Genomic DNA, 22,961 nt, shown 5'->3' on the forward strand with positions numbered 1-22,961 from the left:
CTAAAGAACTCCTACGGGAAGTCTCCACAGTACATTGCAAGGACACAGTTCCTTGATGAAAACTGCCATTAAAATTTTGTGTTATTAAAATTCTGGAACATTATGGTAATTAAGTTCGAAGCACGCTGAGAATTAATATGCAAGTAAGACTCCAAAGTACTCTCAAAATAATGAGTTTTAAGAAGGTGAAACTGAAAAGGTGTAAGGTTTCTTCCAAGTTTGGGATTAGCTGAATATTGCAATTTCTGCATAGGCAGTTACTAACTTACTTAATTGGCTATTGGGAGACCCCTGTCTCTCTCTCGAACAGGAACCCTTCCAGAAGGTGCTTACTGGCTCAGAATAGGAATGAGGGCATGAAGTTTACACTTGCATTTTTATGGTAATCTTCAGCAGGAGGGTTGGTCTGAAATACCCAGGCTGCCATGAGTAGCAGCTGGACTCCTTAATATTCCTGCATGAACTTTCTCCACAAAATGTGGCATTTCATGGAGACACTTGCACCATGGACATGCTCCAAAAGAGAAGCATGATCCTAGGATGAATTAATGGGAGTGTTCCATGTGAAAAGTACCAGATAATCTCCCTGTTGGCTGGATATAAGTTTTAGCACTAATTCAAAAAGATACATGCACCCCGATGTTCATAGCAGCATTATTTACAACTGCCAAGATAGGGAAGCAACCTAAGTGTCCATTAACAGATGAATGGACAAAGAAGATGTGGTACATATATACAATGGAATACTACTCAGCCATAAAAAAGAATGAAATTTTGCCATTTGCAACAACATGGATGGACTTGGAGGGCATTATGCTAAGTGAAATTAGTCAGAGAGAGAAAGACAAATAGTGTATGATATCACTTATAGGTAGAATCTAAAAAATAAAACAAACTAGTGAATATAACAAAAGAGAAACAGACTCACAGATATAGAAAACAAACCAGTGGTTACCAGTGGGGAGAGGGAGGAGGGGGCAAGATAGGGGGGTAGGGGATTAAGAGGAACAAACTACTATGTATAAAATAAATAAGCAGGCTTCCCTGGTGGCGCAGTGGTTGAGAGTCCGCCTGCCGATGCAGGGGACACGGGTTCGTGCCCCGGTACGGGAAGATCCCACATGCCGCAGAGCGGCTGGGCCTGTGAGCCATGGCCACTGAGCCTGCGCGTCCAGAGCCTGTGCTCCGCAACGGGAGAGGCCACAACAGTGAGAGGCCCGCATACCGCAAAAAAAAATAAAATAAATAAAATAAAATAAATAAGCTACAAGGATATATTGTACAACACAGCCAATATTTTATAATAACTATAAATGGAATAGAACCTTTAAAAAGTGTGAATCACTGTTGTACACCTAAAACATATAATACTGTACATCAATTATACCTCAATTCAAAATACATATATATATATGTTTTAGACACAACATAGTAAAGATGTCAGTTCTCTCCCAAATTGATCTATAAGTTCAGGACAATAACCATCAAAATCCCAGCAAAATTTTTTGTAGATGTAGAAAAACTTATTCTAAAATTAATATGGAAAGGCAAAAACTAGAATAGCTAAAACAGTTCTGAAAAAGAGCAAAGTGGGAGAAATCACTCTAGCCAATTTTAAGACTTACTATATAGCTAGAAACACAATTGAAACTCTGGTATTTGTGGAAGGATAGACACATAGATCAATGAAACAGAACAGAGAGCCCAGAAATAGACCCACACAGGGATAAACAACTGATTTTTGACAAAGTTGCAAAAGCAATTCAATGGAGGAAGGATAGTCTTTTCAACAAATGGAGAAAGAACAATTGGACATCCATAGATAAAAAAGTAAATCTCAATCTAAACCTCACACAGTAAAAACTGAGTCAAAATAGATCATCAATTTAAATGTAAAACAATAAAATTATCAGAAAAAATAGGAGAAAATTTTTAGGACCTAGGACTAAGTGAAGAGTTCTTAGACATGACACCAAAAACAAGACCCACAAAAGGAAATATTGATAAACTGGGCTGCATCAAAATTTTAAATGTTTTTTAAAAAAATTAAAAGTGTTCTACAAAAGACCCTGTTAAGAAGATAAAGGGACTTCCCTGGTGGCACAGTGGTTAAGGATCCGCCTGCCAATGCAGGGGACACGGGTTCGAGCCCTGGTCCGGGAAGATCCCACATGCTACAGAGCCACTAAGCCCGTGCGCCACAACTGCTGAGTCTGCGCTCTAGAGCCCACAAGCCACTATTACTGAGGCCGTGTGCCACAACTACTGAAGCCCGTGCACCTAGAGCCTGTGCTCCGCAACAAGAGAAGCCACGGCAATGAGAAGCCTGCGCATCACAAAGAAGAGTGGCCCCTGCTCGCGGCAATTACAGAAAGCTTGGCGCAGCAACGAAGACCCAACGCAGCCAAAGGAAAAAAAAAGACAACGAAAAGACACGCTATAGACTGGGAGAAAATCTTTGCAAATCCAATATCTGACAAAGAACTTGTATCTATGATATATAAAAACTCTCAAAATTCAACAGTGAAAAACAATAATTAAAAAATGGGCAAAAGACACGAACATGTATTTTACCAAAGAGAATATAAGGATGGCAAATAAGGACATGAAAAGATGTTCAACATCACTAGCCATTAGGGAAATGCAGATTAAGACCACAATGAGATATCATTTCACACCAATTAGAACAGCCAAAATAAAATGTGAAAATACCAAATGCTGGTGAGGACACAGAGAAACTGGATCTCTCATATGCATTGCTGATGGGAATGTAAAATGGTACAGCCACTCTGGAAAATGGTTTGATGGGTTGTTAAACTAAACATAACTTACCATACAATCTAGCAATTGCACTTCTGGACATTTATGCCAGAAAAGTGAAAACTTATGTCCACACAAAAACCAGTACACAAATGCTCACAGCAGCTTTAATTTGTAACAGTCAAAAATGGGAAACAAGCCAAATGTCCTTCAATGGCTGAGTGGATAAACAAACCATGGAACACCCATACTACTCAGCAATAAAAAGGAACAAATTATTTGCAAAAACCTGGATGACTCTCAAGGGCCTTATGCTGAGTGACAAAAAACCCCAGTCTCAAAAAGTCACATACTGAGCAATTCCATTTACGCAACAATTTTGAAATGACATTTTAGAGATGGAAAACAGGTGAGTAGTTGCCAGGGGTTGGTGACAGGGTGGGGAGGCAGGAAGGGGACAGGTGTGACTACAAAGAGGTAGCACGAGGGAGATCTTGGTGATGATGGAAAACAAGTCAACACATGATAAAACTGCATAGAATTATATAAATCCATGTAAAACTGGTGACATCTGAATAAGGTCTGTGGATTGTACCACCATCAATTTCCTGGTTTTGATGTTGTATTACAGTTATGTCAGATGTAACCAGTGGGGAAACTTGGGGAAGGGTACTCAGGACTTCTCTGTACTATTTTTGAAACTTCCTGTGAATCTGTAATCATTTCAAACTAAAAAAATTTTAAAAACCTAAGTTTTGGGAGTTCCCTGGCAGTCCAGTGGTTTGGACTCAGCACTTTCACTGCCATGGCCCCCGGTTCAATTCCTGGTCAGGGAATTAAGATCCGGCAAGCCATGCAGTGTGGTGAAAAAAAAAAAAAGAAAAAACAAACAACAAAAAACTAAGTTTTATTAGAATATATATTCTAGGGCTTCCCTGGTGGCGCAGCGGTTAAGAGTCCGCCTGCCAATGCAGGGGACACGGGTTTGAGCCCCGGTCCAGGAAGATCCCACATGCCACGGAGCAACTAAGTCCATGCACCACAACTACTGAGCCTGCGCTCTACAGCCTGTGCTCCGCAACAAGAGAAGCCATTGCAATGAGAAGCCCGCGCACCGCAACAGAGTATCCCCCGCTCGCCACAACTAGAGAAAGCCCGCGCACAGCAACGAAGACCCAACACAGCCAAAAATAAATTAATTTTAAAAATAAATTAATTTTTAAAAAAAGTATATTCTAATTATATAAAATTTGTTCAATAAGAAGCAACAGAAAATCTTTTAGTCAGAAGCAAGTATTGTCATTATTTTAGCAGATTCCCTTCTATGTATTTTCAAAATAGTTGAGATCATTCTACACTAATTGTAACCTACCCTTTCTTCCACCCATTAGAGAAATTATTTTCTCCACATCCGTTATAATTGTAAATGGCAGCTTAATATTCTGAGTACAATACATAAAATTATTTTAAACATTAATATAGCTCCAATTCCAGCTAGAAGGAACAGGATGAACAAAAACTAAGTCAGAGGCAGAGTGTGGGACGCATCTGGACAACAGCATATTCGGCTACTGTTTAAGGCATGAGAAATAAAAGCTGCAAAGGTAGACTAGTACACCATAGGGGCCACTTAATAGACTGCCATTAATTTGGTTGTATTATAATTTGGAATATAGAGATGCTTCTGCCATGAACTACCTGCAGCATGATAATTTGGAACAAATGATAAAGGGTAGAGAATACTGGACTCCATTCTAATTTTGCTGCATCAGCATTACCTAGGGAGCTTTAGGAACAAAAACAAAAGCAAAAGCAAAACACAAGATCCCTGAGGGAATCCCAGAAATGTTATTAGGACAGTTGCCCCAGAATCACTTCCCAGGTACTTCTGTTGCAACCCAGCTGGGAAACCACAAAAGAAAAAGTAGGTTCCAAGAAGACAAGGACTACACCTGAGTTCACTGTTACATTCCCCAATGCCCAATACTCAGCAGACCCCAAATCAGTTTTTGAATGAAACTTATATCAACCTTTGCCTTGCAAATGCCTACTAAATAACCCACTAGAGCCTATCAGGTGACTGGGTCAGAAGTTCAGGCTCCGAGAGCTTTTGGCATACCATTAATCAACTGGTATTAGGTAAATGAGATGGACTGTTGAAACCCTAGGTGTGGAGTGCACCCACACTAGGATGAGTGGAAAATGAAAGTGAGAATTTCCAAAGATGGAAGAGGTATTTTTTATTCTACTTTTCTTTTAAAAATGTCATCTTCAGTGTTACAAGCGTGGCAACCCCAATTATAAACCATGACTATATCTGCAAAATACAATAAAATCAGAACTGCAACAGGGCATTCATCCACAGAAAACCTAAGTGTCACAGTGTTAACAGGCCCACCTAGGGCTCCTTTGAAGAGTAAGGAAATTAGGGATATGGTTGGGTGCCCAGAGGATAGAGATAACACCAGTACTTTATTCTTCATCCATCCACCAGTTCATTAGCATTTGGGTTGTTTCCACTTTTGGGTTGTGAATAATGCTATGAACATTCACATGCAAGCCTAAATTGTAGATTCTTTCTCCTGGGTAGAATTCTCCTAGGAGTAGAACTGCTGAATCATATAATTCTGTTAAAAAAAAAAAAAACCCTCCATGTTTAACTTGTTTTGAGACAACTCCTCTTAAATGTGTTGACCTGTTGTTTCCTCCCATAAAAAACGTTTCCATGTCATGAAATTTTCTTCCACAATACAACTAAACATAGTCCTGTGTCAAAATAATCTTATTTCTGGCCTTTCCTGGTGGCACAGTGGTTGAGAGTCCGCCTGCCGATGCAGGGGACACGGGTTCGTGCCCTGGTCCGGGAAGATCCCACATGCCGCGGAGCGGCTGGGCCCGTGAGCCATGGCCGCTGAGCCTGCGCGTCCGGAGCCTGTGCTCCGCAACGGGAGAGGCCACAACAGTGAGAGGCCCGCGTACCGCAAAAAATCACTACTGGATGGCAACCCAAAAAATTACACCTTACAACTCTTCAGGCAAGAGCACAACTTTATTTTCACCTCTAATAATAAACCACAATTGACAACAACAAAAGAGACTGTGCAGTTCAACTTTTTATTTTAATAAAATCAATATGCACAGCACATGCAGTGCTAGCATCTAAACTAATACAATAAGCAATTACTAAAGCTACAGTGACTTGAGGTTCAATCTTCACATTCAGCAAGTTCAAATCCACTCTTACATGATTTTTGAAACCTTAACTGAAAATATTGCTTGCTGATAAAACTTGCTCAAATGCTATCACTGAATGTACAAGTCACTGATTATGCCAATACAACAAAGATAACCACATGTTTGAGGATTGCAATGAGCCAGACATTCACTGAAAAAAAAAAAACACACAACGAAACAAAACTCACACAATATCTGTGAATCTGGACACCTCGTATCAGTGTTTTGAAGTATTTCATTAATATCTTAAGACAAGTGTATCAAAACCTTGGCATAATTTAATTTAAAGTCGCCAATTTCATTTTTACTAACATCAGAAAGTTATGGCTACACTGCCAATGCCGGGTCTGCTTAATTTGACTTAAGAGTTTAATATGACTTAACATTAAAAGCTCACACTACCCCGAAATATATAATTTCACGCATACGGTGACATTCAACATTCAAGTGCCAGTGTTTTTGTACTGTCTTTTGGTCAAGTTTCTTTAAACTTTCAAAGAATCACTTTTAGGCTTACAAAAATAAATATTTGTCAAAATGTTCAATAAATATTACATAAAACTAGCAGCAAAAAGTATCTAGAAATCTGTCGTGTGCAAATAGTTTTCTTCCCAACTATCATTCCCATGGTCCCAAATAAATTTTAGAATCTAGTCCCATCCCCTTCCTAGACAAGCTGCGTTCAACAATCTCCAAGAGACAAAATAAGATTGGAAGTTTAAGGACACGCACACAAGACATATATATAAAATTCTCTGAATGTGCAATAAAAGAAGTACTTTGTAAAAAGTTATGGGCAAAATGTACAAGGGCCTAAACCTAGACTAATTGAAATAGCACCATAACAAATGACCTCAATACTGTCAAGTGCACCTACTTAATAAAAGTTTTAGAACAAGGCACAATACACTTGAAAATCTATTGCACTTTAGGAAATTTTTGCCATCTTCCTATGCCACTGTAAAAAGATTGAGCGTTTTGATCACCGCATTCTGGCCACAAAATTAGCACAGAATTCAAAGTGGCAGAGGCATTTTAGTGGTGGACAATGCTCATCTTTGGCCAGATTTAGCATAAACAGACTATAAATACAATGGAAACCTATGCAACTAAAACTGACTAAAACTGCACTGTATAGCAGAATTGACACCTTGTGCAGTTATGTACATATTTCCAACCTGTGTGATCTCAAAGATTTCAGTTTGTTACTCTTCTGGAGCCATTTTTACAAAGTCTATAGTAAGCCAGTTTAACATCTCAACGCAGCTTGAACAGAGTAATGTAAATCGGCATTTAAAATAAAGCCTGCTGCATTAATTCTTCCTGTTCATACCCTCTTGACCAAAAAACATCAACACTAGCATGCGTTATTAGACCAAAAATCATCCAGGGCCCTAATGAGGGCTGGTCATTGCTGTGGTCAGCCATTCTACCATTTCAATTTCTTTTATGGCAGGCATTTAAAAAGTCTAAGTAGATGAATTCTAAAAACCTATCTCAAGTTATCAGACCTTTATACTTTCCCTGTAATAGTATGCCCACATCTGGCTAGCTCATAATTAATGATCTGCCTAAACATTGAAAGAGGAATTGCTGTATTTACTTGCATTAACTTTGAAAACAGTGCTTTGAATGTATGCATGTATTCATACATCACCTCATCATGACTGGAATGGCTTGTTTAAAGACTATCAGGTTCTAAATACCTATCCAGGATAGAGTGAGCAAATCAGAACTTTTAACTTAATATAGTTTGCCACATTAGAAACTAATTCCATTAATATGCTTCAAGACGTTTGTTGTTTGTTTTCCCCCAATCTGCAAGTATCAAAAAGCCCTAATGCAGGCTACCGCATAAGTTTTTTCCTTATAATATTTATGGATGAATCGATGATTCCTGTTAAGTTGTATCACACCTGTGTGCCAAGGTTTGATTTTAGCCCAAGTTCAGTAAATTTATTTTGTCAAAACAATTGGTATCTTGAGCATTACTGAGCCAACAGGACATCAAAATAAAAAGTTGTCTAAAGTTAAAGGCACAGTACATTAACAAACAAATGATCCTCAGTCACAAAATTATAAATGCAGTTTGGGATGGGGGTTGGGAGGGGAGTTAATCCAAACTACAGCAATGAAGTCTTCAAACCACCTTCTGAACAGGGCTGCTGATTGTTCCTTTCAACTCTTCATGTGACCTTGAGCTCCCTTAAAAAAAAAATTTCAGTGGAGAATCACAGCTGGTAATGTACTGCGAGTTCTTGAAGCTACACAAGGTATAGTCTGGCTAAGTTACATGTGGTTTCCATATTAGCTTGTTTGGCAGGGTGACCTACTGCAAAGCAGGTTCAGTTACCCCACCAGTCAACCCCCTGGGAGTTATAATTTCCTCCATATCCATCACTGTTGTAAAAGCCTCCATAGCCACCTAATGGAAGATTTAAAAAAGAGAGAAATTAATTAAGTCATCCACTGTTTAATACAATCTTTCCCTTCTTTAAATATTTTGATGTAAAATTACAGAAAGCAATCTACAGGGCTGAAATTCCCAATATTTTTAATCATGCTTTGAAAAAGATGGAAAAGAAAAAAAACCCCTTCCCAAAGATATGAGGTTAAAAATATAAACATTACCTCCACCAAACCCTCTGCTGCTGCCATGGCCGCCTCCACCACTGCGGCTGCTGCCGGCGCGGCTGCTGTTGAAGCTGGAACTGCTGGCACCACTACTCTGTCGATAGTCTCTGGCACCAAATCCTCCACTGAATCTACTACTACAAGGACCAAAAAAGTGTGTTAGTTCACATAAAGATGAAATTTCGACCAGATAACCCAACCCAAATCTTGTTAAAACTTCCCAATGACCAATTTCTGATTTTCCAATTCAAACAATTCCACCCAGCCCTATCTTCCCTAATAGTGATTTTTAAAAGGCCTTAGCTATGAAAAAGCTGACACCAACTTAATGTCACTTAAATAACCTTGAAAAGTTAACCTTGGACATAGCACCCATCCCCATCATTATACACCATCTGTAACTCACCTTTTGGATCGTCCACGACTGCTACCCTTGTAGTGGTGCTCATAAGCCATGTTTTCTAACCAAGATGGCACTTCTTGTTTAGCTTCAACAAGAAGATCCAACAAATCCTTGGTAATATTTACGTTCCTCTCATTAAAGAATGAGGTGGCAAGGCCTAAAACAGTTCCACAAAGTACATAAATTAAGGTCTTCCATAAAGTAGCAGAGTATTACTTTCATATTAGAGTATTAAGTAGAATACCAAAAAAGGAGGTCTAACTATTTGCTATTTAACCAACTCAAACTTCTTTGAACAAACCCTGACTTTTCCTGCCACTTCTGTTAAGATATATCTTAATTGCATTCCTTGAAAATAGGAGTTCTTCTAATAAGATCCTGAAAGTTCTTTGCTGCAAGAATCACACTGAAAATCAGAAACCACCACACCATCAAGTAACCACACACTTACCAAGGTTTCCTACACGTCCTGTACGGCCAATGCGATGTACATATTCTTCAATATCACTGGGCAAGTCAAAATTGATAACATGTTTCACATTTGAAATGTCCAGTCCTCTTGCTGCTACCTAGAAAATAACTTCTGTTACATATGGTCCATTTAAAAGAAAGCAAATAGCTGAACATGGCAACCTTGAAAATAAGATTATATTATACATACTGCTGTAGCCACTAGAATCGGGCTTTTTCCTGAGCGGAACTGGTGAAGAGCCTCTTCTCTATCTCTCTGAGATCGGTCTCCATGGATACTCGTACAGGCATATCCTTCATGGTACAAGAAATCCTCTAGAGAATCTGCACCCTTTTTGGTCTCCACAAACACTAAGGTCAGTGAATCTTTGCCTAAAGTTAAAATATTACAAGGTTTCTGTCACTAAGAGTGGCTTGGTTCTCTTCGCACTTAGTAAAATTGCAAATAGAGGCAATTAAAATAGACTGTTTCAACAGAATGTTTTGGATGAGGAGAAAAGCAATAAAGGTGATTCCAAATGGATTTATTACCTAAGCCACCAGAGTGATGCTAAAATTATACCTGTTGCATTTAGAAGGTCAAGCAGAAATGACCGTTTGTCTGACTCTTCCACCCAGACTACTTTCTGTGTGATGTTCTCAGAGGTAGAGCCAACTCTTCCTACGGCCAGAAAGATATACTCATCCAAGAAATCACGAGCAAGCATCTGAAAGAAAAAAATATATTTTATTGTCTATTGAGATAAACAAATTCCTAAGTAAATAAGATTTGCAGCATCAAACAATACCTGTATTTCCTTCGGGAAAGTAGCACTAAACATCATAGTGTGGCGAACTCCCTTTGGTGGCATAGTATCTTGTTCAACGATTCTACGTATTTGAGGCTCAAACCCCATATCCAACATCCGATCAGCTTCATCTAACACCAAGTATCTGCCACGAAAAAAAAAATCCAGTTTAGAATTTGAGGAGAAAAGTTAGTTTTAACATAGTTGTTTCTATAAGCACAATTAATTATTCATTCAGGTAGTTAAATTCCTCACACCACACAATTTGACCCATGTACGTGAGACACAGCACAGGACGTCTGCCACTAAATAAATGGTCCAAGATGGTACACACCCAAATTAGCTCTTATACTTGACTCTGGTCCCAAAGTCTCGTCATTTTTAGACCCTAATAAAATGTCACCGATTTTTCAACATTAAAATTACCACGAGCAAACTTTTTGGAAAAGCTGGAAGACTAAAATAAATCTCTTCTCCATCTTAAAATTTATGGACAAGTTCCACAAAACTAATGGCCAGTAATTTTTTAAATTAATGCATTCCACACATTTAAAAATTAACATACTTGCAGAAGTCTAATCCAATCTTCCCTCTTTCCATCATATCCACTAGACGTCCTGGAGTGGCTACTAACAAGTGGCATCCACGTTCTAAGTCTCGAATTTGCTGACCAATATCAGCACCACCATAAACCACGCAAGGACGAACTCTAGATCGGTATGAAAACTGTAAGCAAAGAAATTTTTATCAACTTTAAGGCCAAGATTTTTTACGTGGTCATAAAACATTGCATCAGAATCAATGAGAAAGCCGATAATCTCTGAAATGCATACTTACTTTCCTGGCTTCCTCATAGATCTGTACAGCCAATTCTCTAGTTGGTGCTAACACCAAGGAGATTGGGTATTGTTTGCGGCGCCCATACCTTCCATTTTCCTAAGAAATAATTTATAATTTAAACTCTTAACATCCTTTTTTAAAGGTTCATTACACATAATTCCCTTCTGTAACTCATGGATTATATGTAAAAACTGTTTGTAATTATACAGGTTAGAATACAAGTCTTACTATCATTTAGAAAGCTTTCTCAACAGCTACCTACAAGGTTCTACAATCATTTCCCATTTTATATAGAAATATTTACCTTCATGGCCCTCAAAGCCTCGCCTGGACCATCAGAATAAATCTGACTCAAGATGGGCAAGAGAAATGCTGCAGTTTTTCCAGACCCTGTTTAAAAGAAAGCATATTCATTTAACCACAGAAAAACCTGATTATTTTTGAATATATATTGGTAGATAAGTGTTTTTTAACTGCCCAACAACTTAACAATTAATTAGCAATTTTACTTTATTCCCAAGTTAATTTTCTAAAAATTAATAGCTAATTTGAAAAATACCAAGTGACGACTTTGATCAATCTGTAATAGGAGTTAGCAAACTAAGGCCCAACCTATATCTTCGTAAATAAAGCTTTACTGCAATATAGCTGTGACCAATAATTTTACATATCATCTATGGCTGCCTTCATACAACAGCAGAGCTGAATAGTTGCAACAGAGACCACATGGTCCATAATCCAAAAAAATATTTTGCTTACAGAAAATGTATACCAAACTCTGGTCACTCACAATGTAGTAGTTAGTATTCACTTCTTCGCATTTGTGCAAAGAGAGCAGGAATTCTGTCTCAAAACTGGTGTCAATTTCAATTTTTAACACTTCCTTGTAGGTACTGTACATACTGATAATGTATAAAGGATGACATTCTCACTCTTCCATAGGGAAAGAAAGATACCAAATTATTCAAGTGCCATATATTTTTACTGGGAGAATCTTGTCACTCTTTCAAACTGGCCAAACTCACACAGATATAATAAAGCCTGTTCTCAATTCAGAGGCTGTAACTATCCCCATTCCCCAAAGATGGGAGGTTAAGGACCCTTCCCTTGGCCACATTCCCATGGATCACAAGCTATTCTCTAATCTTATCCTTCTTATCCCAGATACAGTATTGTTATAGTGCTAACTTTCCCACCACTGCAATCACAATAACCTATCCCTGTTGTAGCAATATCAGGGTCATGACTTTCTACAGGCTCTCCCCAAGACACCCTAATGGAAACACTAGAGGTAATACAGGATCCAAAGGGCTAAGACAAAAGAGAAACCATCCAGCTACTCCTTATCTATATCAAAGTATACCAGTCAGGCTACAAACAGGACTCACGCTTCCTCATGAAACTTAGATACTCCATATTTCAGATACTGCGTATTTTTTTGGTATTGGTTTTATGAGAGCAAGCAGGGTTAAGGTATTCTGGACAACTTTTTACTTTATCAAGTCTGCTTACCTGTTTGGGCACAAGCCATCAAGTCTCTCTTCTCTTTGATAATAGGAATAGCATGCTTTTGCACTGGAGTCGGACGAGTGTAGCGAGTAAGTTCAATGTTTCCCATAATAATTTCTCCCATCTCAACATCACTGAACTGTCAAGAAATTCATCAGGATTAAATAGGTAGAAATACTACCTGGAGCTATTTTGCTTTATACAAATACAATGGGGGAAAAAAACCCTATCAACTAACTTGTACTTTAGTTTACAGTTGCTTTAAATAAGTTATCGTGTTACATTTTGAGGGGGGGGGGAAACAACAACAACACCCCCTAAGCTTAACCTACACTGGAAAAGTTTTGGGTTCCTTCCATGTCTGACCCATTTTCTATTTCAAATATTAGTGATGGTAACATTGAACTCAATCTCCCCCTTTCCACAAACCAACGAGGCAGGCTTTCAGAGTAACTTTAAAAGATTGTTAACACAAAGCGGGCATGGTCTATACAGGCCTTTAGGAAGCCCATCTCATCTTGATGTGCTGTGAAAATACTTACACTTCCCTCTGTCTTAAAAGTCAAGCAAAAATACTTACACTTTCAATGTGTGGAGGACAGTTGTTGCCTGTTGCCTCAACTGGAATGTCATCGTATTTTTCAAAGTTAATCCCGGTGTTGCCTCCAGAAAAAAGTTCTCTGAAATCAGAAGATCGGCTAAGTTTATTTGGTATAATAGCCAATAAGGCTTCATCACAATTAACATACATTTCAAAACTTACTGTTCCAAGCGTTCACTTGGCGGGAGTGGTTTTGACCAATCATCTTCATCTGATTTGTCACACCAGCGACTATTTCCACCACGTTCATATTTTCCAAAGCCACCTCTTTCACCACGGCTACCAATGCTGTCATAGTCACTTCGTCCACGATCATCAAACCTGAACAGCACAACCAATTAATCAGAATCTTATCATTTAACCATTATCAGATTCCTACCACTACTCTAGAACTGTGCCTGAAGAGAAGTTCGTTATGGCTAATTTCAAGGATGTCAACAATCCAGTTCAGTCTTACTCTTATTTGACAAATAAGGCCCTCTAACCAGACTGTATCATTTACATAACTTTATTTTCTAAATTCAGTATCGTTCTTTATTCTTATTACACAGCCTAAACAGGCCTCATACATGTTGAAATTGAATCACGTCTTTATACCTAAAACTAATAAGAGTACTGTAAATCAACTATAGTTCAATAAAAACAAACTTCTCTTGGGAGGGGTGGGGGGGGAAGAATCAGTCTTATACACATGAAACCAGCATATAACTTACACCTTTAAATAGTCTCATCCAAATATTTCTAGTGGTAGGGAAAAGAGGAAAGTATCACACCAAATATCAATTGTCCCAGTTATATCAGGATGCTACTTAAAGGACAATTCACCTGTGTGACAAACTTTGGATAAAAAGGTAGAAAATAATCCTTACCTGAATTAAGATGTTTTTAGTTTTAGGCCTGTTTTCGAAAAATCAGGACACAGAGGACTAACCACAGCTATTAGGCGCATGAGGTCAGTTCACCACACTTGTGTAATCAAAAATATAAGGTGTTTAAAAATTGTCATATAGAATATCCACGAAAATCAACCAAATTAGGCCATTCACTAAAACTCTTTTAAGTAGAATATGTAAAACTAGAGAAATATAACTGATTTCATTATGCCAAAAGGAATGTTCTTCTTCTAATCTAATTCTTAAATAACAAGTTCAATTTAGTAGACCTCTTACAGTTAAAAAAATACATAAATACAATTAAACAGATATAATACTTAACATCCAAGTAGGTGGTCTACTAAGGGGAAAAAATATCATGCTTAATGGTCAGAGTACAATTTCTAAATTGCTGTATTGTACACGTAAAAAAGGCAAGAAAATAAGAAATCACTCACCTTCCCCTTGATCCACTTCCACGATCACTGAAGAAACTAGACTTCCCTCTTGAATCGCTACGGCAACCAAAACTGCTGTATGCATCCTTATCTTTACTAGAACTCCACCCTGAACTGTCTTTATCATAGAATCCTTCAAAAAAAAAAAAAAAAAAAAAAACCGCAAACCCATGTTATTATATTATTTAGAAAATGACAATACTTTAAAACATGTTTCCAAATCTGAAGCCCTCCACTGACTAACCCATCTCTGGACCAGAGGGACAGTGGAAATATTCCTACCACGGCACTAGAATATACTGTGCACTAAACAAAGCAATTGACAGTCTGAAAATGTTCTGAATGAATACCACTTCTAAAAGATCAATAGCTTTGCCTGTAACACAATGATTATGGTATTGTTACATAACCATCACAATTTAACTTCCATTCATTTTATAGGTGTGAATGAGTTTACTAGGAGTTACCATTATTTCAATGTCTCTTAGAAGTGACATTCATTTAAAACATTAAGAATGTCAGTTTACTTGGTTTAATGCAGTATTTCTTAGTTTCAATAGTAAAAAGTTTAAGAACAGTGCTCTGTTCACATGAAGTACATACTACCAGATGAGAATTAGGAATATAATAAAGGAAAATCCTCATCCCTACACAACTCAGTGTAGACAGGTTCCTAGGGTACAGCTATAAACATTCAGTAAGAGGGGATAACAAACGTGTAAATTATCCCAACAGGTAGACGGTTTAAAGACAAGTAGAGGATTTAACTAGCTTCAGTGACACTTTATTGAACAGTCAGAGATAGTTTATAAGTTAGGTTACTTTCCTTCCACCTCCTGCCTCTACCAGCCAGGTTATCAAGTCTTGGCTACCAATAAAGAGCTGAGTTAGATTTCTAAGATCTCTTTCAGCTCTAACTCCTATATGATACCGCCTCTCTCCCTGCTTTGATTCTTGTTATTGCAACAAAGGGAGAAAAGCACTAAATATACATGGGAGTCAATTTCAGCTAGTGCATTCTAAGGAATGAGAACCCATGACGATAAAGACTACAATAAATAAAAGCAATGATATGATAGCTAAGAAATTATAATACAGATTTTATATTCCATGTACTGCCAGGGACAGTGAAGCTAACACGGACTACATATGGATATGGAGAAACGACAGCAAACCATGTGCTTCTGTGGACTCTCCACCCTTCCAATCCTGCCTTCTTTATCCAGTATCTTCCCCCTTCTTGACCTTCAGTTTTCCTGACCTTCCCCTTTTCCTCCAAATCTCAGATCACCTATTTTATGGAATACACAGCACCCAAACAATTGTCCCATAATATGAACCATCTACTAGTTCTCTGTCACTTATTTACAAAGTTAATGGGAAAAGACCAGCTGTTGTGATACCTTTTAGACAAGACCTTTAAAATGAAGCAGTTAAGGCAAGGAGATGAAGCCAGAGAATCACTCCCATCTATTGGGAGCATGCCCAATGCTTGTTAACTATTCCCCAATAACCCCATCTTCATTTTGGCACCTCTGCAAGACAGAAATAACTGGGCTGTCATCACTATGCAGCAGTTTGGTTTACACAGTAATGGGTGCCCAATCACCTTTTTCAAATTGAAATCATGCTGTGAATGATTACAAACACAGGTTAAGCACAAGACTAGTGAAATTGTACAAAACCATGCCCTTGGCCTCAGAAGAGTTTGACATAGGAAATGCAGTTTTCCACTGTCTGACATTAGATGAGTTTTTCCAAAGTGAGTAAACCCTAATATCTGAAACAGTTCTGCCAGTAGCAGGAGAGGCACAGTTTACAGACTTCTCCAGGTCTCATTTTCCCTAGGCTCCAACTTCCAAATGCAGCAAGAATTAGGTATACCAAGTTGTTCAAAGGACTTACCTTTAGTAGCTTCTCTGTTCCTTAAGTGAGGAGGAATATAGCGCCCTTCTAAAAGAAATTAACGAAGTTAAACTTCATATTCCATAAAACTTTAAGTTAAAGCTTTTTGGCCAAAATTTGTGCAATTAAAAAACAGTCCTGGAAAGAAATTTTTTAAATCTAGAGTCCTCCAGTCTGACTATGTACTTGGAAATTGAGAAGCGGGGGGAAAAAATCTACTTTTATTTTAAATGGGTTATTGCTTTAATAAGTAGAATTTTAAAAGGGAAAGGAGAACAGGTTTGACTTGGAACCTAACAGTTGAAATCTACAAATACATAAATTTAACTTGTCACTAGTGGTTAATTTAACACAATATTTTAAAAGGCCTGCTATGATTTGAGAATTGCCACAAACGAGTTACAACTTTAAGTATTACTACAACAACCTAAAAAACATGTAACAAACATTAGTAAATCATTTAACATGTAGCAAAAGTGTTACTGTAACAACCTAAAAGTAATAAACATGTAACTAGCCACTAAAAGGCTTTTTTTGTTTCCTACCCTGGTTAAGTTCCAAGACATAGAATACATATGTTATTCATGGGAAAGTTGCAAGAGGGAGAATGATTTCAAGGAACTGTGAATTTTAATTCGAGACTTGCAGAGTTTAAGTCAACTGTTTTTCTGTATGCACAGGAATATAGTCTAGACAATGGATGAGAATCAAAAGCAAATAATGTATATATCCACCAAGTAAAGTCAACTTGCTTTATTTCTAGTTAACCTGCAATTTAACTTTTTCACTTCTGGGTTGAATTAATTACTAAAGATCTCTATTAGAATGATCAAGTCCTAAATGATTCTTAGCATGGCAAATAAAGTGAAATTTAAAACAAATACCAAGTAACTGTGCCCAGTGAGGCCCTTCTTGCCTAAAAATGAAGACATGCCCCTTACTATGCAACAAAGAGAGCTTGAAGAAATGGTGCTTTCAGACCTTACATACAGCCGATACACATTTTTTTTCTCTCTTTTTGGTTAATAGGGTAGGAAGAGACCTGAGCTGAAGCAGGTCTACTGCCAATAATAAACCACCAAGATCCCCTACACCTTAATACTAATCTCTACCAAGTATCCAAGAAACCCTTTTAAGGAAAAAAAAATTAAATAAAACTTCTATATCTAACTTCTTTTCAAAAGAATACAACAATTCAGCATTTAAAATCCTAACCACCACCCCAAGATTCATTATGGCCTTGTTCTATTTTTTTTTTTTTTAAATATTTATTTGGCCTCACCAGGTCTTAGTTACAGCATGCGGGATCTTTAGTTGTGGCATGCAGGATCTAGTTCCCTGACCAGGGATCGAACCCAGGCCCCCTGCATTGGGAGCGCGGAGTCTTAACCACTGGGCCACCAGGGAAGTCCCTAACCTTGTTCTATTATTAAGTCTCATGTTCTTCATGGGAAAGGGATAGCTGTAGCTGATCAATGTGAATGTTCCCTTTATTCAGTTTAATTCTGGTAGATTCACTCTAATAGTGATATACACGTTCCCATCACCCTTAAGCTGGGCTCAGGATTCATAATGGACATAATCAAACCCTTCTAGAGATAATTTGTGTTTTGTATAAGGTCCTTAATGATTGTTTTCATTCAAGAAAACTACTCCGTTTTGTTATCAAAAGACCACAACACGGGACCCTCCACTGCAAGGGGCATGGGTTCCACCCCTGGTGAGGAAACTAAGATCCTGCATGCTGCGCGGCGCGGCCAAAACAAAACAAAACAAACCGCCCAACGATGCTACCCACCTAATTCTTTACACAGTAAAGACTGGCAGGGAAATTCTTAAATTTTAAACAAATCCAACGAAATATTAAGGTATTAAAGCTCTAATACTCAGTAACACAGCATTGTAAATCAACTGTATTTCAATGAAATAAAAATTTTTAAAAAGCCCTAATATTCACAGTAAATCCATAAAATGTTTTACTTACTGCTGGCGGTACTTCCTCCACTCTGATTATCAGAAGAGTTCAGGTCTAGGCCAGCAAACTAGAAAAGAGTTAAACTTTGGTTAGCAGCCCGTGTGCAGAAATATTACACTAAGAGAAAACTAGCCTTGCTCTCTAGCATTTACTAGCACTAGTTGCCCTGTCTGCCTCACCGGGGATGTGAAACTCTTAAGGAGAATGTGACTAGGAATGTGCTTCGAAGATAATTAAGTTGTAAGCAAATGCAAAATACTTTACTACAGTACTACTGTATATACTGCAGAAGGTACCACACCAAGATGGTGGTGCTATCCAGGAGAAACTGGGTCCAAATTTAACTCATTCATTCAAAATGAATCTTCCCTGTAACATTTTCCATAGTAAAAGTTCAAGAAATTTAAATTATTTTAAAATGTCAAATAGTCATTGGATTCATTTTAGCTCCAAACATTTGGAGACAAATGTTTTCAATGCCACCAAGTTTCTACTTGGAATTATTTTAAACCTACAAAGCACACCTGAAAAATGTCAGAACAAAAATTTTATCGACCATTTCATAGTTCCTTTATCCCTAAATACTGCACAAATATTTTAAATGAGGGTAGCACTCTTCAGAACAAAAATTAATATAACCACCACTTACTGAGCACTACTAAGCACAACCCTATGAAGTAGGTACCTACATGTTCTCCCACTTTCACAGTTAAGTTCAGAACACTTCGGACATAAATGGCACAATTGGCATTTAGGGTCCTTAATGAGTAGGACACATTTTACTGCCTTTATCTCCACGTCTACTCATCCCTTTACACTGGTAGCTCAAAGCCTCAACATTCTAAAAAAGAGATCTATCTTCATCGCATTCTGTAATAACAAACAATTTACAAGCAATGGGGGAAAACTACATGTGCCAAAAGCAGTGTTTCATTTTTTTAATGTACCCAGTCACAGCACTATTGCCACCTGTTTGCAAAGGTGATACGCTATACCATAACGTTTAAGTCCTCTGTTAAAAGCTCAAGGTTGTATTGTCAAATTGCAAGCATCATCAATGGAGGCACTGAAAATTGGAAGCAGATGCTAAATCTTGAAAAAAAAATGAGTTATGGTAAGGCAGCTCATTTCCTAATTTCTATCAGCAAAAACGCTGTCATGTTTTCTCTGCAGTAGTTATCTCAGCAACTGACTGATACTTTAACGCACGATAGGAACAAACTTTTTGCACTTGTTGCAGTACGTTTTGTTATTAATTTTACACTTGGCAAACACTAAATGCTACTGTAAAGTGTTAGGATTACGTTACTGCAATTTTCTCAGTTGTGAATTAGCTTGCTGCTTAATTCTAACGACTCTGCATACTTTTTCCAATTACTTCGATTACAAATTTCATTCCTACCTAGAATCTTAAATACAGCACTACCTACATGGTAAATGTTAAAACTGGGAACAGCCTATGCTCCTGATAACAGATTTTTTATGTCTCTGCTCCATTTAACATGACGCGTCAGCAATTTGGAGGATTCAAACTGATTCATTAATGGAAAAAATGCTCCCCCCCCAAACAGGTCGTTAAGCCCTTAAAAACATATTACACACGACTACATTAAAGTCTATTGACAATTCATTTGCGTCACTCGACTTCGTTTCAGAATTTCGGAGCTCGTGGTAGGCAGAAGTTTACTTAAAGGCAACAAACATCGCACTGAAGAGCTTCTCTGAAGCGCGGTGCCACTGTTGCTGAGGGATGCAGACTTCCTGCCGCCTCAGCCCAGAACCCCTCCTCTACCTCTAAACCCTTAGAAGAGGGCGTTCCAGTTAAGACGACAGACCCGGAGCCTCTGACCTATTTCAAAATTTCAGTCCACAAGCAGCAACAAGTCAACAACAAAATTGTTTATTTCTCCCCAAGCCACATTCCGGGTGTTTTTCCTCTAGCCGAGTCCCTAATCAAACGCCCGCATCAAAGTGTCCTTACCCTGAGGACACTCGTACACTCCGTGGCATCCCCCACCCCCCAAAACGACGCGCGGCCCTGGGCTAAATCGCCACACAGTGACTGTGGTGAGAATGTGAAGCGGGGGGGCCGCAAACCTCCCTGACGTCTCCCCACCGCGTTCAACCACGAACCCCAGAGCCCGGCGCAACCGCGCACGCAGCGGCCCATTCCTCCCTCCCCCTCCCCTCCCCTCCCCTCCCCTCCCCTCCCCTCCCCCCCCCAATCTGCGTCACAAAACTTTCCACTCCGGAAACGCGGCCTCACGGGCCGTGGCTCCCGATCTGCGGAAGCCGGGCTGGAGCGAAGAAGACCTGCGGAAGGAAGCCCGGGAGGAACAAGATGCCCATCCATCCCCGTTTCCGGGCCCTCGGCGGCCCGGCCTCTCCCGCTCGTGGGCCGCAGCGCCGCCCAGCCACCCGACACCACACAAAGGAGGCCGCCGCCATTACCCCGCGCGAAGGCCACCCCCCGCGCCGCCCCCTCCCACATTCCAGGGCCGCGTTCCTCCTCCCGCTCACACGCGCGTGCACACACATACGCCAACGCCGCTCGGCTCTGTGACCGAAATCCGAGCCGCGCACGCCGCGAGCGCCGGAGCCCCCAGGACCAAAAAGGCCCCCATTCGTGAACCACCGCGCCACGCCGCCACCCCCCCTACCCATGGGTCACTAGTCAGTCGAGGTTCGCGCGTGCGCGCCTCCGCGAGAGCGCGCGCCCCTCCCCCTCCGCCCGCCTGCGCACGCACACACAAAAGCCGCCATTGTGCTCGGGCCGGGGACAATACCGCGAGCCAAGTAGGGGCCCCCACGACAGCCACAACTACCATTCCTGTCACCTTCCCGTTCCCCCACAGCCCTAGGGCATTCACACTCGCCAGCCCGAGGGACCCAGCAAATGGGAACTGAGGATACCAGCTAGCACTGCGCCACAAACCAGGTTAGGTCAGGGGAGGGAATTCATGCAGCAACAACCCTGGTAGGCTCCCTGCGGCTCACCTGCTGGTCCAGCCCGAGCGCATTTTCCACCGCCACATGACTCATCCCTGAAGAGTACCGAGAACTCGGAATCTTCCGCTGCTGAGCTAATGTGTTTGGCTCACCGCAAAGACCCTCTCACGGGAGAACTGCGGCTCTAAAGCGCACGGCGCGGCCACGGATCTAATATACCCGCTGGAACGGCTGCTACGTCAGCACGTAAGACGTGTGCCCTCCCTCTCACACCCGCACTCCTCCCGCCGCTACGACTTCTGCCTAGCTACTGGGCTCTCGTTTAGTCCTAACCTCGCGGGATTTCCTAGTCGGTCGCGTCCCCGGCTCGTCGTCCTACCTTGGCACTGAGAGCGCCAAATGCTGTCCTAGTTCGCTTGAGTTCCACTTCCCCTGTCCTCCGCTATTACCCTAGCCAAGGTCTAGGAGGTCTCGAGATCTCGCGAGAATTCCTCGCCTCCCGCTTTCCGCCAGCTGGGATACCTTAAAGTCTAATTTAGGCGTTTTCCCCTTTTCTTTCCGTAACGTCTCCAGTTTTCGCTGTTCCATTGCTTCTTGGGAGTATTCTCTCCTTTCTCAGCCCCCGGACTTGGATGTGTTGTGAGATTTCTCCAAACTAATTGACCGTGGCGTTTTCGTGAGCAGACTCCCCGAAATCGGAGTTAGGCCAAGAGAGGCCCAAAGCCCAGGGGGCGGCGGATCACGTGACTGCAGGTGTCAAACGCGGAGGCCATTTTGTGGAGCAGGAAACTGGTTTTAAATAGAGTGCTCGGAATCGGGGAAAGAGGGAGGGAGGAGGCGGGAAGAGGGGGGAGAGGAGGAGGGGAAAAAAGAGGAAGGAGGAGGGAAGAGGGCGGGATGGTGACCAGGGGAGAGGGGAGAGGAGTGGAGGGGCGCTGGCGACGCACGCAGGTGGTGAGATGCTTTACCGCATGGTTGCTTAAGCAGCGGGGGCACCGCCTAGGAACGCCAGAGCCCCTCAGGTTCCCTACACCTCGTCGACCCTGCGCCCCCCCCACCAAGCTAGAGCGCTCTGGCGCGCGCGTCCCCGCCCCCCGCGGTGAGGAAACAATGAGACAGTCACGCGCTGAACTAGAGTGGGTGGTAGCGCACCCTCCTGAGACCCCAGCCCTCCGCCGGCACGACCGCTCAATTGGGCCCCTAGTTTCCTGCTGCGGGGCGTCCAGCGGCTCAGGGCCGATGGCCACCGGCGTGGTGCTGCCTCCCTCAAAGCCAGAGGACCCTGGGGATGGAGAACGGCTCTCCTAGGGAGTCGGGGGTGTTTGTGGCTGGGCGCAATCTGGGCGTGACTAAGGAAGTCTACAGCATTATTGGCCTGGGTTCGGGGTGACCCTCGGGCCACCGCGGTGGATGGGGAATGGGAGGAAATGGGTTTTTGCCATCGGAGGAACCCCTTCTTATCCCCTCCTAAGGAAGTGACCCCTAGTCCCAGCCTCGGTGCTACAGAACCTTAAATAGAAGATGTGTTGACTAGTGGATCCGTGGCTTTAAGCGAGCGGCCT

At 40.8% G+C, this 22,961-nt stretch overlaps 1 protein-coding gene across 4 annotated transcripts; it reads right to left on the minus strand.

Moving 5' to 3' along the window:
* Window positions 1-5,855: 5,855 nt before the first annotated feature.
* On the minus strand, window positions 5,856-21,601 carry DDX3X (DEAD-box helicase 3 X-linked). Of its 4 annotated transcripts, none has more exons than XM_060086235.1 (17): window positions 21,448-21,601; window positions 18,460-18,517; window positions 16,476-16,520; window positions 14,571-14,703; window positions 13,403-13,561; window positions 13,220-13,319; window positions 12,643-12,778; window positions 11,435-11,520; window positions 11,128-11,226; window positions 10,856-11,016; window positions 10,291-10,435; window positions 10,065-10,209; window positions 9,693-9,874; window positions 9,483-9,600; window positions 9,035-9,188; window positions 8,626-8,765; window positions 5,856-8,419 (listed from the first exon to the last, which is right to left on the minus strand). In XM_060086235.1, the coding sequence occupies exons 1-17, from the start codon at window positions 21,490-21,492 to the stop codon at window positions 8,340-8,342; spliced, it is 1,986 nt and encodes a 661-aa protein (XP_059942218.1). In that variant the 5' UTR covers window positions 21,493-21,601; the 3' UTR covers window positions 5,856-8,339. The 4 variants fall into 4 exon arrangements, with proteins under 4 accessions (XP_059942218.1, XP_059942216.1, XP_059942215.1 ...); XM_060086233.1 differs by having other exon boundaries at window positions 13,220-13,337; XM_060086232.1 differs by having other exon boundaries at window positions 13,220-13,337; window positions 16,476-16,523.
* Between the last annotated feature and the right edge of the window lie 1,360 nt (window positions 21,602-22,961).

The sequence above is a fragment of the Mesoplodon densirostris genome, chromosome X (genome assembly GCF_025265405.1).
Source record: "Mesoplodon densirostris isolate mMesDen1 chromosome X, mMesDen1 primary haplotype, whole genome shotgun sequence".
Lineage (NCBI taxonomy): Eukaryota > Metazoa > Chordata > Mammalia > Artiodactyla > Ziphiidae > Mesoplodon > Mesoplodon densirostris.

Excerpts from the sequence above, each read along its gene's own strand:
- DDX3X (XM_060086232.1), bottom strand. The coding sequence starts at position 21,492 with ATGAGTCATGTGGCGGTGGAAAATGCGCTCGGGCTGGACCAGCAG. Across the intron at positions 16,524-18,459 it reads TGGAGGAAGTACCGCCAGCA|AAGGGCGCTATATTCCTCCT; the intron begins GTAAGTAAAACA and ends AATTTCTTTTAG. Across the intron at positions 8,420-8,625 it reads CAGCAGAGGGTTTGGTGGAG|GTGGCTATGGAGGCTTTTAC; the intron begins GTAATGTTTATA and ends ATCTTCCATTAG.